Here is an 18,668-nt window from a genome sequence, read left to right as displayed (position 1 = left end):
AGCTAGGCACTTCTTATTGGAGAACTGGTCCTCTGGACTGATCAGTCGACCAGGTGTCTGAGACCTGCAATAACTAGAACACAGACAAGAGGGTGTTAAAGGGGTAGTACATTCCATATAAAATGTACATTTACATTTAGTCATTTAGCAGACGCTCTTATCCAGAGCGACTTACAGTAAGTACAGGGACATTCCCCCGAGGCAAGTAGGGTGAAGTGCCTTGCCCAAGGACACAACGTCATTTTGCACGGCCAGAATCGAACCAGCAACCTTCTGATTACTAGCCTGATTCCCTAACCGCTCAGCCACCTGAGACATGCAGAGAAATATAGAACTACTAAGCGCCACACATGGGAGGGGTACCCTTCCGTCCTCTCTCACACTCCTCACTCTCTCCTTTCCTGTCTGCCTGGGTCTGCACGGCATAAGGGGACAAATATGTGCTGAGTACTAAGTTCCCTCAGTCAAGCAGCCAGAACACACACACACACACACACACAGAGCAGCTGCAGTGCACACAGATGTACATACTACACACACACGGCCGTGAGAGAGAAACCCTCATCCCATCGGCAAGGCAACCCCACCCTTGTCTGGGTAGAGCCACTGGCTTTGAAAGCTTTAGTTCCAGCCCAGTATGAGCACACACCTGATACCCACAGACATCCTGCTGCGTTAGCTGTCTGGATCAGGCTAGGCTGGAAGAGGAGCATAGCATACACCCACTCGTTTGGCTGAATGGGTGGGTGGGTGGGAGGGGGGTTTACAAAAACGTGTTTACCTAGTGATTTTACACTTCCTAAGTCCAGGATCGTCCGAACCAGAGGACTTTCTCTTCTTCTTCACAGGCATCACGGAGTCTCCACGGGGGGTGGCTAGCTGGGCTGGGCCTGCGGATCACAAGGTTACACGTGCTAAACATCATGTACAACGTAAACACGATGTGTAGTTACATACAGTTGTTACGCAACTTACAAGTCTGTCCAGCGCTTGTAATAACGTTATAGCCTTTAAGTCTGCCAGTCCGCACAGCATACAATACGATTCCTGAAACCGGAGAGATGTGGTTAGAGGCTTAGCAAGCAGTCTAGATAGCCTTTACAATTGAGAAACGCTCGAGCCCCATCTAAATAGAATGCAATTTAAAAGGTGGACCCATTTTCAGACAAACTGTATCCGCTGGAAGCAGGGGAACAAACGTGACATGCATTAATGAACTGGGTTGCAAGCCAATTAGCTCGTGTACACACAAAATGCCGCTTGTATGCACGACGTTCTATGATCCTAAAATGACAAACAACTCAAATAGCTGATCAATCTTCAACAAAGCTCGCTGCTATGTCGCATACTAAATAAAAATGGGTCGTAGCTAGATACTTCACTCACGTATATGTTGTAAGCGAGCTGTAGCTAGCTAGCCCGCTAGCTGGGTCGGCATCTTTTTCTAACTAGAATATTCTAACCAGCTACAGCCAGCGATTTGGTGGGAAAGCTAATTGCTAGATTAAAAATAGGCCTGGCCTACTGAATGGCTAATTCGTGTACGATGGAAAACTAACCCTCTTACGTTAGTTAGTCTCTGAGACAATACATTTAGCTAGCTGCCAAGTCTGGTGGCGGACCACAATCATTCACCATCACCGCAGCCTCTTTGTTGTTGCTGTCAAAAGTCAACGTTAGGAAACAGTTATACTAGCTATTCGTCCTGATAACACAGGTAAACACGCTACTACTATTAGTTGGCTACTTAAAGTTGACTGAGCATTGACGTTGGTTATCAATTTAGATAGTTTGGTGACTACCCGTAGGTAAGTTAATGCTAACTACGCGCTGATTGTGCTAGCCAGTCTTGCTATCCCACACAGTTTACATATCATACGCTAGCTAGCGTATCTAGCGTCGCCAAATATCAAACAATGCAACCGGTGAAAGGGTTCAGCCGGACGTAACGTGAGGCAGAAAGCAAGAATGCTATATTTGGCATGCTCAATAGCTACTGACAATCTAGGTAGCCAGCCTGGTAAGTAGGGAATTAACACTATTACGGTTTCGGAATCGCTTGCTAGCAAGGCTACAGTACAGTTCCGTACAGTACTACAGTGCGCTTTTCAGTTGTCTAGGAAAGCTAGCTAGCTCTAGAATTGCTAAGCTAATTTGTCAACAGAAGTTGTAAAAACACTATTGTAATGCTTACTAAATTCTAGACATTAAAATTATACGGTAACCGCCCAAACAGTTAGAATAAAGTTGAACAAAAATAGACATCCAACTCTTACTTTCCAACGGTTTTGCCTTTTTTTTGTCTGAGTACAAGCTAATAGTGTACTTTTATGGTTGCAACCTTCTCGCGAAGCTGTTCAGCTCTGTTTTCACCGGTTTGTGACGTTACTTCCGTGGCAGCAGAAACAATGCTGATGGAATATACCAAAAGGTCGGTTAATCTTTATGCGTAAAAAAACGTTATATATATATATTTTTTTTTAATGTATACGCTATTATGGCAAGAAAAAATATATAATTCTTCGTTGCCGCCTTTTGCGCAGAACATTCCATACCATTTGACAAAACTCTTGCCAATGAACTTTTACAATCACAATCCATTCACATGCAATGTATTGAGTAGACTTGTAAATTGCTCAATGTCATAAGACTCAGAATTGTATTTATTTACAGAATGTAAATAAATAAGATGGAATACATGAGAAACGTATTTAGGACCATTGAAACCATTCTGCTACATACATTATGCATCGTTTGCAGCATACAAAGACAACAGAAATCAGCATGCACACACCCTGCTCCCTTTTTACAGTAGTTTTTATTTGCCAGGAAATATATTACACAATAAAAAAGTCAAAGCAAATTGTAATGTTATAATGCAGCACATCAAAGTAGAAGAACCTGACTGCATAACATATGTCCATGATTTATAGCGTCAAACATTCAGTTGGTGTTTTGTAATGGATAAATCCTAGTTTTTCAAGTTTTCTCATTATCAAGGCTACAGATATGTATTCATCATCAAGAGGTGGGGGAGGCATGAACATTATCTCCATGACACAATCATCTCCACTATACCAACTACACAGTAAGGACATATCCTCAAACCAGCGTTGCAGAGAAAGTTTTGTTTTACAAGGACTAATACTGTTCATTTGTAACACGATTTAACTAAAGTTGTTTTGATACACGTTGAACATGAATAAAAGACAGAATACATAGTCATTGAGAGTGCATGTATACATAGAACAAACTAACATTTTTTACAGCAGGTATGTTTTTTAAATGGACAACTTTGTATGGTGCTTTGCAATCCCAACACCTGTAACACTGAAAATTCAACTGAAGGTGGTACTTATCTACGAATGTTAGGAGAATGGAGTAAAGGAAGACGAATGTCTCTCTGCAATCATCATTTAAAGCCCAAACAGTCTCATTTAGTGGCGGGATTCAGGTGGCTGAGCAGTTAGAGACTCGGGCTAGTAATCAGTAGGTCGCTGGTTCGATTCCTGGCCGTGTAAAATGACGTTGTGTCCTTGGGCAAGGCACTTCACCCTACTTGCCTCGGGGGAATGTCCCTGTACTTACTGTAAGTCGCTCTGGATAAGAGCGTCTGCTAAATGACTACATGTAAATATCAAGCGATAAAGCAGCATAAACTGTAGTCCCCAGACACTTTTAGAGGGGATATCTGGGTAAACTGAGAGCCTTTTAAGTTGACTGGAGTTGTGCTACAGGTAGTTCAACCTCTCCTGTCACTAACCGGTCCGATAAACAACTTCACGCATTTCCTGGCAGAGTGGATCGTTTTAGACAATTTTGGCAATCTGTGCATGTGTGTATGTTTGTGTACAATGTGATTGCAAAAAGCTTGTGCAAATCACACCAATGTAGGTAGTTTAGATCTAGACTAGAGGTAGTGTAGGCTAGATCCAGACCTGACAGGATAGGTAGGATATTTAGAAATATATTAGTGTGAAAACCTCCGGGATTTGTTCTGCACGGATATAATGCAACACCGTTTGCTGCATTCAGATGTCATCGACGACCACATGCAGGAGTGTTCGACGCTGAAACTTCCCCTCCATGGCAGTAATAAAACTGCAGTTCAAGAGGAGTAGTGTTGATACTCTCATACTGTATTTCAGTGACATCTTTTCAAAAACGCACTCACAAAGTGGTTGTGTACATAACTAACAGCACCCTTTAGAAAGAGCTACTCTTACAAACCCTTTCTCGGGAAAAACTCAACAAAGAAAAAACAAACTCATACAGCGAATCACATTGTGATATAAATATGAAATAAATAAAACTGGAAAATTCAAACTCACACATTCTCCGTCTCTCCACACCAAAACTCGACTGAGAAGAGTTACAGGTACAACCGCTAAATGGTCGTCCCTTCCTGTCACTTCAAAGAGCGCTACTGTAAAGAAAGCCCAGCGCCCTGCAGTCAAGGGACAGTGGTGACATCAGTGCAATAAGAAAACAGACACTCTCTGCCATGACACATTCCTGTTCTTCCATCCTCTTCCTCTGACCCGTTTACACTGGCCCACACGGACAACACAAAGTAGGAAATAATCACAGGATTGCGAATTGAACACGGTGCTGCAAGAGAAAAAGTAACAGTATCTTTTTTTGTTTGCCAAGACTCACTGTGTCTGCTTGTGAGTGAGGGGTCTGCCAGTACATTAGTTTTACTAAGCAGCACCACAGTGCTGTACTTTGGCACATGGACTAATGTGGAGGTGTTAACTAACACTGTCAAGTGGGATAAAAAAAACAAACATTATATTGCACTTTCTTTAGGACGAAGAATAAGAGAAATGTCATGGCGACACTTCTCACCTGTAGACCAGGATGGTTCATGTGATGACACCCATGACAACAGTCTGGGTGTTTGGAGGGCGTGACAAAAGTAAGAGAGTGAAAAGGGGGCTGGGGTGTGGACAGTCAAAGTCAAGGACATAGATGGGAGCTCGGGGACTTAGAAACGAACACCGACCTTCCACACACACACACACACACACACACACACACACACACACGTCAGCTGAGAGAAAAAGAAAAGAATGGATTCAAGAAGAAAATTAAAAACAGGGCGAAGGCATGCAGACACAAACACTGACTGGAGATACGCAGCAGAGGAACGTGCCAGCGATGCCTTTTGTCCAGTCTCAGAGGACGAGAGGTCATTGTGATGTCATACAGGACAGGACAGGGGTCTCTCACATTATTCTGAGGGGCCAATGGGATGTCATGCAGTAACAATGGTTGTTTATGCTTGACAACCCATAGGATGTCTGACATCTGGCACAAAACTGTCGCCATGGGGACATGTCGCGGCAAAAGGAGAGAGGTAAAGGTCACACACACACTTTGTGACGGAACCTCAAATGAACACGTTTTCCACAGAGCAGCATGCTGTCACGGTACACACACACACAGCAAGGCAAGTCGCCTACCACGCACACCATCACACACACAGATTTGGCAAAATACACTCCTTGGTACACTAGTCTGTCCTCGGTATCCAGTAGTCTCTCGTGTCCTCTCCAGGGAACACGTCTCTTTATCTGTATAGACAAGTCTGTTGTCCTTTCCCGTGGCTGCTCTCCTGTGTGTCTGTAACTAAGGTAAGGCAGGGGATAGTTTAATGTCACATATCGGAGCTGCCATTGGCAATTGTGTGTGCTGTCCCTCCCCTCCTTAAACACCGGAGGGCGCTAGAGACAAGATGCCAGTCAGACAGCCAAACCACAATCTTCACGCTCCCGACTCCTGCCGGCCGCGGTTTCCCCCGACCAAACAACCACCTCTCCCTCCCCCCTCTCTTTCTCCTCCTCCTCCTCCTCCACCCTCCTCTTCCTCCGGTCCGGGGTGGTGGGCTGGCAGCAGCGGGCGAGGCAGTGTGCCGACTCTACGCCATGTAGAGGAAGGTGTTGATGTCCGTCTCGTCCCGCTTGATGTACTTGTGCTCGATGAGCCACTCGATCTGCTCCTTGATCATCTTCTTCTGGGGCAGGAACATGTTCTTCAAGATCTCCACCAGCTCCGTCTGCAGCTGGGCGTTGCTGATGTGCTTCCTCATCTTCATGATCTGGATGATGGCCTCCTGGGAGAGGAGGGAGGGAGGGAGAGAGTTAGAGAGAGAGTGTGAGAGAGGGCGTTAGAGAGAGAGTGTGACAGAGAGTTAGAGAGAGAGAGAGTTACAGAGTTAAAGTGTGAGAGAGAGAGTTAGAGAGAGAGAGTTAGAGAGAAAGTGTGACAGAGAGTTAGAGAGAGAGAGAGAGAGTTAGAGTGTGTGAGAGAGAGAGTTAGAGAGAGAGTGTTAGAGCGAGAGTTAGAGAGAGAGCGAGAGTTAGAGAGCTAGAGAGAGAGCGAGAGTTAGAGAGCTAGAGAGAGCGAGAGTTAGAGAGCTAGAGAGAGAGCGAGAGTTAGAGAGAGAGAGAGAGTTAGAGAGCTAGAGAGAGAGCGAGAGTTAGACAGCTAGAGAGAGAGCGAGAGTTAGAGAGTTAGAGAGAGTTAGAGAGCTAGAGAGAGTGCGAGAGATAGGGTGCAGAGCAAAGATGGACCTTGTGTAGGGCTGTCTCATTCCAGAACATACGGATTAGTGGAGTGATGTCACTTACCTGAGTTCTTAATATTCTAAGCTGGACTATGCCTTCGTTCTCCTCTTCTCTCATTCGCTCTGTAGTCAACTGCAGTCGACCAATCAGATTAATCTTTCCCCTCTTCTGGACCTTTGAGTTTTTTCTGTAACCCACAGCAACGCAAACAAACCAATACGGCATCAAACCACAAATTGGAGTCATTGAAAACAGTGACTCGTGAATATCCAGCATATATATTGTTTTACTTCATAGGTATGTATTAAAATGTCACTGCAAGACTAGATGGGTCTGTAGTGGCCCTGGAGGACTGGCTGTGAGTGAGGAGGAGGCTGGCGAGAGGCCTACATGAGGGAGAACTCCTGGTTGACGTAGAAGAGCGTGCTGTCCGTAAAGTCTTTGGGGGAGCCGACCGAGGGCTCGTAGGACAACACCTGCCTCTTCAGCTTGGGGAAGGCAACCAAAGACTACAGGGGGGAAACGCCAGGAGAAGGGTGACACAAAGCAACACTTTAGTACTCCCTATGCAGGGACATTTGGGGATGGAAATGTTATTGATTGGTTGGACCCACCTACATTTACATTTAGTCATTTAGCAGACTTACAGTAAGTACAGGGACATTCTTCCCGAAGCAAGTAGGGTGAAGTGCCTTGCCCAAGGACACAACTTAATTTTGCACGGCTGGGAATCGAACTGGCAACCTTCAGATTACTAGCCCGACTCCCTCACCGCTCAGCCACCTGACTCCCTGCAGCCTGTGTGTGTGTCCTCTTACCCAGAGCGTGCGTCGCAGTTCTGCGTCGGGAAGCTCAGTGGCCAGTTTGAGGTTCTCAAAGCTGATTCGCTCGCGTGGTCTCTGGTTCCAGGCGAACAGCACGGCCAGCTGGAAGGTGGTGACCTCCAGGTCGTACTGGCCCACCTCATTCTTGAACGTGATCTGAAACGAGGAGACGTGACACTTTCAAACCGTTTGAGTTCTGAGACGATTCGAATATGGATGTTGGGCGTGTTTGTGTGATCTCGTCTGTGTGAGTGCATCTCTGCATACATGTCTCTGTGTGTGTGTATTGTGTGTTAGTGTCTGTGTGTTTCTGCGTGTGTTTATTGTGTGTTAGTGTGCGTGTTTCTGCATGCGTGTGTGTATTGTGTGTTAGTGTGTATATTGTGTGTTAGTGTCTGTGTGTTTATTGTGTCTGTGTGTTTCTGCGTGTGTGTGTATATTGTGTGTTAGTGTCTGTGTTTATTGTGTGTATTGTGTCTGTGTGTTTCTGCGTGTGTGTGTATTGCGTGTTAGTGTGTGTGTTTGGGGTTGCTCCAGCTCTCACGATGCCGTTGGACATAAGGTGGTGCCAGTGCAGCTTGCGGCCGCTGTGGTTCCTCTTGTAGAAGTCCTCCACCTCCGGGATCAGGTCCTCCAGCTCCGTGGGCAGAGATACAAACACCTTCTCACTGCTGCGGGACCACGCCCCTGCGTTCAGGATCTTGATGTTCACACTGTCCGCTGGAGCCACACACAATCAGAATGGGTTTTATTCACCATGAAAGTTTGCACAGACAAGGAATTTGCTTTGGCAGGAAGGTGCAAACATTAAACATATAGGAATCTAACATTTAAATATGAGGACTAACTATTCTAAGGGTACATAACTAGCAAAACTAAGTGGAATTAGATTAAAATAAACTATACAATAAAATATAAGTTGCAGTAATTTACAATATAAAAATACAAATATTACAAAAAATAAGGGGAGAGGGAGAGAGAGGCTGGTACTGAGGATGTTTTTTTTATGTGACTGTTTCTTTGTGTGCGTTTCTCACCTGGTAGTGCTAACTTGTTGTGTTTATGCATCTCCTTGAAGACCTGGTTCAGATCCTCAGACACCTTGATGTCTTGGAACATCCTGGCGAGCTTATTCACATAGTCAGCCGGCATCCCCACCTCCTACAGGGACAGGCCAGAGGAGGAACAGGGTCAGGAAAACTAAACCTCGTTCCCTGTGGAGGGCGGGAGGGAGTGAATGTGTGTGAGTGAGTGGGTGTGTGTGTGAGTGTGTGAGTCTCACCCTGAGCCATTCCACCATGTTCTCCTCTATCTCGCTGTCTGCTGAGATGTCCAGGATGAGGCGTCTGGTGAGGTGAGCTTTGTGGTAGCGCATGAACACGTCCTTATTCTGCACATACTTCAACACCAGGAGCTGAGAGAGAGAGAGAGAGAGAACGAGAGAGAGAGACACAGAGAGAGAGAGAGATAGACAGAGACACACAGAGAGAGAGAGAGACACGTGACACACAGTCCAGTCGATCCCCAGTCCTAACACGCTGTGCCCCCCAGTGGGAGACCGAGCCAGGCCGTGACCCTTGACCCCCTCACCACTTCTTTGAGCTTGACCTCGATCTCCTCAGACGTGAGCTTCTTGCTGAGCGGAGTCTTCCTCAGCAGCATGTCACAGTAGTTAGCAAGCAGCTCAGGACACTTGGACTCTGGCTGGGTTTTCAGGCCAACCCTGTCCACACATACGCACATTAATACATGTCAAAACAACACAAGCTTTTTCGTTTTATATAACAAGACAAACGGATCGTTACAAAGATCTCCCTCACCCTTTCTGTTTCAAAGGCAGCTCCAGTTTGAAGATGGTGGCATCATTGACGACTGCTTTGTAAGCCTAGGGGATGGATGCATTACATCAGTCAATACAAACAAAACCTTTATTAAAGATGTGGAATACTGGTGGGTGAGGTAGAGGCGTGTCTGGTGAGGTCTCTCCGGACCTTGTCTCTGGCTGTGAGGAAGCGAGGGTCGTCCTGGAAGGCCTCCTTCACCAGCTTACTGAAGCGGTTGAAGAGGGTCAACAGCTGCTCAACATATTTCTCAGAGTCCTGAACACACACACAATGCAGGTGAAGGGTAAATGCAGGTGTCCACACAGCTGAAACTATGGTCTGCATTTGTGAGTGTTTGCTTGTTGTTATGGTTCGGGAAAACAGGAATTGGACTGGGACTGAATTGTGAGTCCCCACGAGAATGGCAATACAAACTTCTGCGTGTGCGTGCGTGCACGCGTGCGTCTGTGTGTGCATGTGTGTATGTGTGTGCATGTACGTACAGTAGTGATAGTCTCAGCAGCAGCCACCATGTCTGCCAGGCCAGCGTTGATGATGTGATCCTCCAGGTCCTTCAGCATGGGCTCGATCCCACTGGGAACCTTGTCCATCAGAGAGAACATCAGGTGCAGCTCTGCAGGGGGAAGCATTTAGACGTTACACAACATCCTAGCCTCGCAGCTAGCAACGCCTTCCAGCCAACCCTGCTGAACTCACTGTCCGTCTCATTTCTCTTGATCATTCCGGGACATTCCGCCAGGATGGTCTCCTTGAAGGACGTCACCAAGGCGTTCACACAACAGTCCATAAGCTGAGGAAAGCATGACACAGCACAAAGGCAAGACAGAAGAGGAACATTAAACACGTGTGATCCTGCAACACTGATTCAAGCCATTGAGCATTACGACTGAATCCTCATAGAATCAGGAGCGCATTTCAACGATGATGATAATACACTTAATAACATCTCTGTGGTCCTACTCACTGCCTGTACAGAGTTACATTCACCACGTGTCTCTAGATACCGAAGTGCTCTCTTCTCTTCTTCTCTCAGCTTAGCATCTGCCTGCAAGAGACAGCTTTATTACACCAGCCGGTCTTAGTTCAGTGCACACACACAATCTCTCACACACACACACACACACTCACTCACGTACATATTTCATGTAGTTCTGGACCCCGTTCTGCTGCAGGTAGGAGGGGGCCTGTGTTCTGTAGAACCTCTCAGTGGAGTCCAGGTAGGCCTTCTCAAAGTTGTCCCTGTAGATCTGCAGCTTGTCTTCCGGGTTGGAGCACAGGTTCACTGCGTGGATAAGAGGGAAGGAGGGAGAGGTAGAGAAGAGCGGAAGAGAAGAGAAAAATAGAAATGAGAGAAAAGAGTGAAAATGTATTTAATATTTTACGAGAGCTCACTAGGATCACAATCGCCAGATGAAACGGGATGCAAAAATATGTTTACAGGAAGTGTGTGTCTCACCGTATGACTCTCGTACTCCAATGACGAGCTGGGAGTCGAAAGCCTCGCCCAGTCTCTCTGCGTGCACCAGCTTCATAGCGCTATCCTGGAGACGACTCTTTATGTTGGAGAAGATGGACTCGTTCCACGTGTCCAACATCAGCTGGAGAAGGAAGGACGGACAAAGAGGGAGAACACTAAATATGACATCACTTCCTTCATGGCTTTCCGACCCTTCCCTTTCTCCTACCTCCATACAATTACTCCCATCAACACATGTTTTTATCTGCTTCAGGGAAGAAGTAGATTTAGTCCTTCCATCCTCCTCATACATCCCTCCTCTCTTCTTCTTCTCTCCCTCACCTTCCCTCCTCCCTTCTTCTTCTCTCCCTCACCTTCCCTCCTCCCTTCTTCTTCTTCTTCACTCCCTCACCTTCCCTCCTCTCTTCTTCTTCTCTCCCTCACCTTCCCTCCTCCCTTCTTCTTCTCTCCCTCACCTTCCCTCCTCCCTTCTTCTTCTCTCCCTCACCTTCCCTCCTCCCTTCTTCTTCTCTCCCTCACCTTCCCTCCTCTCTTCTTCTTCTCTCCCTCACCTTCCCTCCTCTCTTCTTCTTCTCTCCCTCACCTTCCCTCCTCTCTTCTTCTTCTTCTCTCCCTCACCTTCCCTCCTCCCTTCTTCTTCTCTCCCTCACCTCTTCTTCTTCTCTCCCTCACCTTCCCTCCTCTCTTCTTCTTCTCTCCCTCACCTTCCCTCCTCTCTTCTTCTTCTCTCCCTCACCTTCCCTCCTCTCTTCTTCTTCTCTCCCTCACCTTCCTGACGATGCTGTCCTCCACGTTGGACTTCTTGTTGCTCCCCTGCTTCCCCATCAGGGTGATCTCCAGCTGGCAGAAGGGCTTGGGCAGGATGTCGCACTGGGTGAAGAACTTCCTCCACTCCACGATGTAGGCCTTGAGCAGGGCCGTGTCATCCTGGTGACTCAGTACCCGCTGCCGTGGCAACACACACACACACAGGTCAGAGGTCAAATGTCAAAAGACGTTTCAATTCAACAGAAATGCAGCCTGTGACTCACAGAGTACATCTCTGATCTCAAAGTGCCTGGATGGGTGAAAGCATGTGCTTCTCTACTGCCGTTACCAACGCACTTCATATTTCGCTTTCCAATAACGGCGGTGGTTTCTGAGAATCACAACGACGCCTCTGGAGTTACGGAGGGTCAGTATGTCAGCGTTGGGCTTGGCCTAAGCACCCTGCTGCTTTCATAGAGAACTTGACCTGCCTTTCAGTCAACATCTGACAGCATCAACGGTGGTATTGATCTGCTATCGCATACTTCAACCACAGCCTCTGTAATCTGATCAGGCTGCAGCCACAGGCAATGAGTATATTAGGTAAATGTATTTCTTTACCAAAACACACACACACACACACTTACGGCCTGTGCTTGTTTGATGAAGTCTAGGATGTCTTCTTTGAGGGCCTGGTGGATCTTAGCTGGGCCTTTGTCGTCCCATAGACATACTGCATGCACATCTCTGCAAGAACAGGTAATAGTGAGGGAGAGAGGGTGGTAAATGTTTACAAGACATTCTCTGACCCTTGCCCTACATCATACAGACCTGTATAAAGTGCCATGGTGTGTGAAACAAAGCCTAACTATTCCATGTATTGTTACAATTCACTAAAATAGCCTAGCAATTGAGCAAACTAAATATTTATAATAACCAAAAAGAGAGAGATATTTCTAAATCCCTTAATCAATATTCAGTGTTGAATTCTTCTTGTGAAGTGAGAATGGAACTGGACAGGTGTGTGTGCACAAGAGAAGAACAGCAACTGAGGTCAAGTTTGTGTGTGTGTGTGTATATTAGTGTGTGTGTGTGTGTTACAGGGGACTGTGTTGTGGTGTTAGTGTGTAGAGGAGAACATGGGCTCAGATGGGTGTTCTTACGAGAAGAGGTCAAACCACTGCTGTTTGGTGACACACTCCTGTCTCAGCAGCTTGAGAACGATGGGGCGCATCAGATCCCACTTGTCCTCAAACTGTAGAGAACCTTTGTTCTAGAGAACAGAGAGATAGACATTTGGGTTTAGTATGTACCAGTAAATCAGGAGATCATAATCACCAATCATCAAGAATTAACTAGAAGTCATTCATTACAGTGACATTACATTCCCTATTTCCCACTTTATGTAAGCAGGGGAATGATACAGTTTCAAAATGTCCTTCCGCCAATTGCTAAGTATACAGTACTGTGGCTGTGAAGTTGACCGAGCTGTCAGGTGCAACTACCAACTGGCTAACATATGCGCGTAGCTAACGTTATCTGGCTATTAATCATTTTATGATGATTTGACCACCTGGGCAAGCTTGCATATTCGACCACTATTCCACAACGCACAGGTCCTTTGCAAAATCAAACCGAGCCTTGCCCATGAACGATTTTGTTGGTTGAATAGCGTGGGGAAAACGTACGCCGGTTGCAACTAGCTAGCTGGCTACTGTAGCGGTGACAGAGTACAGCTGGCTAGCAGGGCTTGCCGTTTGCCTACCTTGGCTTTATAACCTAGCATAGCTTAGCTAGCTACACTAGCTGGCTAACTAGCAAGGAGAGACCAGACCTTTGAATTCAGTGCAAACATGATCTTATCAAACAGTCGCTACTATTTCTTTAAATACGAGTTCAATTACTTTGTTTGGCATGGACAACAGACAAAGAGGTCAATACATTTCTATGCAATTGTGGAAATATGATGTGTTAAAGTGATTCTTACCTTTAACAAATTTGACGTCGCCATGTTTCCTCAACTTATCACTTCACGCATTCAGTCTCGCGAGTTGAGGCTACAGCTGCTTGTCCAGTCTCCAGCAAAAAGCATTAGGTAATGTACTTAACAGGCAGTAAAAAATAGCCAATGAACACTCAATTCATGAAGTGGGAGCTCAGATGTGCAGTACATCATGGGACTTGTATTGCCAGCACAGTGGTCTTTCACCAATGGAGTCACGAGGTTATTCAGGTGTTTAAAAACATTGCAGACATTTCTGCCTTTGCAAATCTAAAAATAGCACAGAACATATCAAATTCTTACTGGGGCACAGAAAAGGCAATGCCGCCTGATTTGACTTGACAAGACAGCCATACAAGCTTGCAACACACATCCTTTCTCTCTCTCTCTCTCTCTCTCTCTCTCTCTCTCTCTCTCTCTCTCTCTCTCTCTCTCTCTCTCTCTCTCCCTCTCTCTCTCTCTCTCACGCACGCACACACACACACACACACACACACACACACACACACACACACACACACACACACACACACACACACACACCCTTTAATCAGTATTACCTCTTTCAAACCCTCTTTGCCCTTTGATTTGTGAAGCGTTAATCATTGAGCATGAGCGCCATAGAGATGATAAAAGGCTTTGTGGGCTCATGCAGAGAGCACATTACCACACCGGCACTTTCCCCAGCAGACTATGAATGAGAAGGAGATGGAGTCAACATGCACCAGTGATGAACATGAGAGAGACGGACTCATATGGAGAGTTAGAAAAAACATCTTTAACCGGTGAGTCACTGGCCTCATTGAACTTTGTGGAACTTAGTTTGATCATGTGACACGATGTCTGTTGGAGGGACCCTACCCTTTATACTCATCAGAACAGGTACGCTCCGTACCTCGCTGTACCTCTACAATCCTAACCTGAGACCATAGCTACACTTCCCTGAACTCATTGCCCTGCTATGATAGGGAGTCAGATGGCTGAGCGGTTAGGGAATTGGGCTAGTAATCTTAAGGTTGCCAGTTCGATTCTCGGCCGTGCAAAAATGAGGTTGTGTCCTTGGTCAAGGCACTTCACTCTACTTGCCTCGGGGGGAATGTCCCTGTACTTACTGTAAGTCGCTCTGGATAAGAACGTCTGCTAAATGACTAAATGTAAATGTATGATTGATAGAGATATGATATCTGTGTCCACCAGGCAGCTGTTGAGGACGGTGGCCATGGGTCAAGGCCTGGCTGCCGTCATCTGTGGGACAGCCATCACGTCTCAGTACCTGGCCACAGACTTCCACGTTAACACCCCCATGCTCCAGAGCTTCCTCGCTTACGCTCTGCTGTGCCTCACATACACCACCATGCTCGTCTTCAAAAGAGGTAGGCTCACTCGCAACCAGATTCGTTTTTAATGTGTGTGTACGTCCGTTGAGGGATTGTGTGTGTGTGTGTAACAGTGTGGTGACAGCCTTGTAAACATGACATGAGGGCTGTAACATGTAAGTGGAGCTCTCTGGAACAGTGTCACTGTGCTTTATGTCTTCTCCCAGTGCAGTAACCTTCAGGGAACTTATACTAATACTGTACTTTTAACGTAGGGGATGGCAATATTTTGCAGATTCTGAGGAACAAGTGGTGGAAGTACCTGCTGTTGAGTCTGGTGGATGTCGAGGCAAACTATACTGTGGTCAAAGCATACCAGTACACTACACTGACCAGTATACAGGTGAGTAATGTGTGTGTGTGTGTCTGTGTCTGTGTGTGTGTCTGTGTGTGTGTATGTATCTGTGCGTGTCTGTGTGTGTGTGTGTCTGTGTGTGTGTGTCTGTGTGTGTGTGTCTGTGTGCGAGTGGGTCTGTGTGTGTGTCTGTGTGCGAGTGGGTCTACTCATTCTTCTTCTCTGCCTGACCGTGTCTGTCCTCCCCACCAGCTCCTGGACTGCTTCGTCATCCCAGTCCTGATGATCCTGTCCTGCTTCTTCCTGAAGACGCGCTACAGGCCTCTCCACTACGTGTCGGTGTGTGTGTGTCTGCTGGGCGTCGGGGCCATGGTGGGTGCCGACCTGATGTCCGGACGCGACCAGGGATCCAGTAAGAATCCAGTTCATTCGCCGTCCAATCCCCTGTGGGTTAGGTGTGCATCTTTAAATATGAAAGGGTTCCGTTTGGAAGCGTGCTGTGACGTAGGGAGTCAGGTGGCTTAGCGGTGAGGGAATCGGGCTAGTAATCCGAAGGTTGCCAGTTCGATTCCCGGCCGTGCCAACTGACGTTGTGTACTTGGGCAAGGCACTTCACCCTACTTGCCTCGGGGGAATGTCCCTGTACTTACTGTAAGTCGCTCTGGATAAGAGCGTCTGCTAAATGACTAAATGTAAATGTAAATGTGTCTCCTCTCTCTCCCAGCCTCTAACATCCTGCTGGGGGATGGGCTGGTGCTGGTCAGCGCCACGCTGTACGCCGTGTCCAACGTGTGCCAGGAGTACACCGTGAAGAACCTGAGCAGGGAGGAGTTCCTCGGCATGGTGGGGCTGTTTGGAACCCTCATCAGTGGAATACAAATGTAAGTGTGTGTGTGTGTGTCTGTGGCGTTCGAAAAAATACTGGTTTACTATGTGTTTTTTCTGTTTTTTCACATAGGGGCATTGTGGAATATAAGGATGTTGCCAGTGTCCAGTGGAGTTGGAAAATTGGTAAACTCCTCCCACCATTTCATTCCCACAAGGAAACAGAACGAAATGCTGTAGAGTTACAATTATCCATCATGTCCTAATCTCATGTGAGTGATGTTCTTGTTGTTCCTCAGGCCTGCTGTTCTCTGGCTATGCCCTCTGTCTGTACACACTGTACAGCTGCATGCCCATAGTGGTCAAGATGACCAGCGCCACCTCGGTCAATCTCTCCCTGCTGACCGCAGACCTCTTCGGCCTCTTCTGTGGTCTCTTCCTCTTTCAGTACACAGTGAGTACATGCACATACAGCACACACACACACACACACATACAGCACACACATACAGCACACACACACACACATACAGCACACACATACAGCACACACACACATATATAGTACACACACACATACAGCACACACACACATACAGCACACACATACAGCACACACACACACACATACAGCACACACATACAGCACACACACACATATATAGTACACACACACACACACATACAGCACACATATACATACAGTACACGCACACACACAGGCAGGTAAAGTACCGGGATTGATTGTCTTTCTGAGCGGGTCAAGACACAGAAAAATTGATAAGAACTTCACCTGTTAGATAAGGTTTTCATTGCTGCAATAGAGGTTGTTCATGTGTATCATGCAAGTTAGCTTGTAAGGTCATGTATGTAAGGACCTGCATAACTTCAGTTAGGCTGTGAGACAACACAGGGACAGTAATATTAGCTGACTTCCACTGGAAAGGATGGATCGCCGTACACTGATTATATAATCTAGAATATATCAATCTCATCATATCACTTAGCTGGGGACTATAATGTAAGATTGTAACGTGATCAGATAAGAGCAGAGAAGAAGGCGATACTATATTGTTAATCTCAGAGAACCTGATAATAGGACTACACACCACATGTACTGAGATGGGATTAGGATTAGAAAGCATTATCATCCAGTGTTAATTTAGAGTAATCTCTCCATTCTCTCTATCTCTCTTTTGTTACCTCTGCCCCTGTTTAACGGTCTGTAACGGTTGCAGTGACATTGTATTTTAATGACTGTCTGTAGTGACTAAATGGGTTTAATATATAACCTCTGCAGTATGTCAACTGTCTTTCCCCATCTAGTTAAAGTGTTACATATGGCATGCTCACCCATAAATGAAGTGGACCTCACAGTCAATGTAACTGAGAATGATTTCAGTGTATAATGATTCCTATTTGTTTATTGTTTTCCCCATACCTTATGATTTTGTAAGTGGGTGCATGCAGACAGGTGTGGGGGTCAGCTCGGTGTGTGATTCAGATTCAGATTCCAGTGTGTTCGTTCAGTTCTCAGGTCTGTACATGGTGTCGCTGGTGGTGATCCTGGTGGGCTTCATCTCCTTCAACGTCATGCCGACGACCCCCGCGGACCCCGCTGACCCCGCCTCCCCCGTGGCGTGGGAGGAGGGGAGCTACGACAACCCCGCCCCGGTCTGCGACGACAGTTCGACGAAACAGGAAGTGGGGGTGAAGATCACGTCTGACGATGAAGAGGATAAAGAAACGGCAGCTGAGGATGAAGAGGAGAGGTTTCGAGGCTTACCAGGGTTGCCATGGACTACAGGAGAGGGAGGAGAGTGTTGTGTCAGACACAGCACGAAGATGTGAACACTAAGTCTTATCCTTCATCCATGTTTCCCCTTCTTTTATCACCACTCTGCTGCCTTCTTTTTATAGGAAACTTCCGGTGTATTTATACGAATATTTAGATATTTTACAGATGTTTTTCAATACAGATTGTGTTGCCTAAAGAGAAGGCCTAATATGTAACCGTTTTTTATGGATTAATAAATCCTTTATTTCCTCATCATCAGTGAGAGGACTTCTCTCACAATGTCACATCATTGTTTAGCTCAGCATGCAAGACACGCACATGTGCTCTCTTGTTGCATAGCGACAGTGACACACACACTCACACTTACACACACACATACACGCACACTCACAAAACCCACATTCATTACTGGATGGCAAGTTCTAATCAGATTTCTTTTAAGATATCACTTTGTATCAGATCAGGCATCCCACCATTTTATAGGCAGCATTAAAGTTATTTTATGATCGCGTTGCAGATTGTGATAGTGAGTGCCAAATCATAGTTTAACTAGCAGAGCAAAAGACTCGTCCTGAGAGAAGAGAGCGTCTGTCTGGGTTGCAGTCGCTGTGCAGTAAGACTGTCCCTCTGGATTCTCTCGCGCTGTCTGTCTGAGAACACAATGGTGAGACGAAGATAAAGAGAACATATCAAGAAAAAAGGAGGAGAAAGGAATCGATCTCTTGCAACAAGAGAGGTGAGCTACTCTTGGTTTTTATTTTAACGGCACCCTTCACCTATGCGGTGTTTATGGCATGCAAATAAATTGATTATTGATTGCGACTCAATCTAACGATGCATTGTCAGATGTGATGTCACATCGCCCGCAACGATTGTGCCAAGTGCTTATAGGGGGGTCAAGGGGTGTA

At 46.3% G+C, this 18,668-nt stretch overlaps 2 protein-coding genes and 1 long non-coding RNA gene across 3 annotated transcripts; 1 reads left to right on the top strand and 2 right to left on the bottom strand.

Annotated features, from left to right (window-relative positions):
- On the bottom strand, nt 1–2,347 carry LOC136952196 (uncharacterized). Its single transcript, XR_010877817.1, has 4 exons — nt 2,277–2,347; nt 976–1,047; nt 782–890; nt 1–73 (listed from the first exon to the last, which is right to left on the bottom strand). It is a non-coding gene; the product is annotated as an uncharacterized lncRNA (long non-coding RNA).
- A 458-nt stretch (nt 2,348–2,805) lies between these two features.
- LOC136951762 (cullin-5-like) lies at nt 2,806–13,526 on the bottom strand. The gene is made up of 19 exons (XM_067246360.1): nt 13,452–13,526; nt 12,628–12,737; nt 12,112–12,211; nt 11,486–11,662; nt 10,697–10,838; nt 10,377–10,522; nt 10,205–10,285; nt 9,937–10,030; nt 9,723–9,853; nt 9,388–9,495; nt 9,217–9,281; nt 8,987–9,119; nt 8,679–8,810; nt 8,434–8,557; nt 7,941–8,116; nt 7,391–7,552; nt 6,963–7,081; nt 6,636–6,759; nt 2,806–6,118 (listed from the first exon to the last, which is right to left on the bottom strand). Exons 1-19 carry the CDS (start codon nt 13,473–13,475, stop codon nt 5,924–5,926), a joined length of 2,343 nt encoding a protein of 780 aa, XP_067102461.1. The 5' UTR covers nt 13,476–13,526; the 3' UTR covers nt 2,806–5,923.
- A 1,117-nt stretch (nt 13,527–14,643) lies between these two features.
- LOC136951327 (solute carrier family 35 member F2-like) lies at nt 14,644–17,898 on the top strand. Its single transcript, XM_067245682.1, has 7 exons — nt 14,644–14,839; nt 15,058–15,185; nt 15,390–15,549; nt 15,862–16,018; nt 16,096–16,148; nt 16,262–16,416; nt 17,493–17,898. The coding sequence occupies exons 1-7, from the start codon at nt 14,644–14,646 to the stop codon at nt 17,811–17,813; spliced, it is 1,170 nt and encodes a 389-aa protein (XP_067101783.1). The 3' UTR covers nt 17,814–17,898.
- The last annotated feature ends 770 nt before the right edge of the window (nt 17,899–18,668 follow it).

The sequence above is a fragment of the Osmerus mordax genome, chromosome 11 (genome assembly GCF_038355195.1).
Source record: "Osmerus mordax isolate fOsmMor3 chromosome 11, fOsmMor3.pri, whole genome shotgun sequence".
NCBI classification, from domain to species: domain Eukaryota; kingdom Metazoa; phylum Chordata; class Actinopteri; order Osmeriformes; family Osmeridae; genus Osmerus; species Osmerus mordax.
This window is presented reverse-complemented; position numbering and strand designations above follow the sequence as displayed.

Coding starts and splice junctions, on each gene's coding strand:
- LOC136951327 (XM_067245682.1), top strand. CDS start 14,644: ATGATATCTGTGTCCACCAGGCAGCTGTTGAGGACGGTGGCCATGGGT. Junction 14,840..15,057: donor CATGCTCGTCTTCAAAAGAG/GTAGGCTCACTC, acceptor CTTTTAACGTAG/GGGATGGCAATATTTTGCAG. Junction 16,417..17,492: donor TCTTCCTCTTTCAGTACACA/GTGAGTACATGC, acceptor GTGTTCGTTCAG/TTCTCAGGTCTGTACATGGT.
- LOC136951762 (XM_067246360.1), bottom strand. CDS start 13,475: ATGGCGACGTCAAATTTGTTAAAG. Junction 9,282..9,387: donor TCCTCACAGCCAGAGACAAG/GTCCGGAGAGAC, acceptor TCCATCCCCTAG/GCTTACAAAGCAGTCGTCAA. Junction 9,120..9,216: donor CTGCCTTTGAAACAGAAAGG/GTGAGGGAGATC, acceptor ATGTGTGGACAG/GGTTGGCCTGAAAACCCAGC.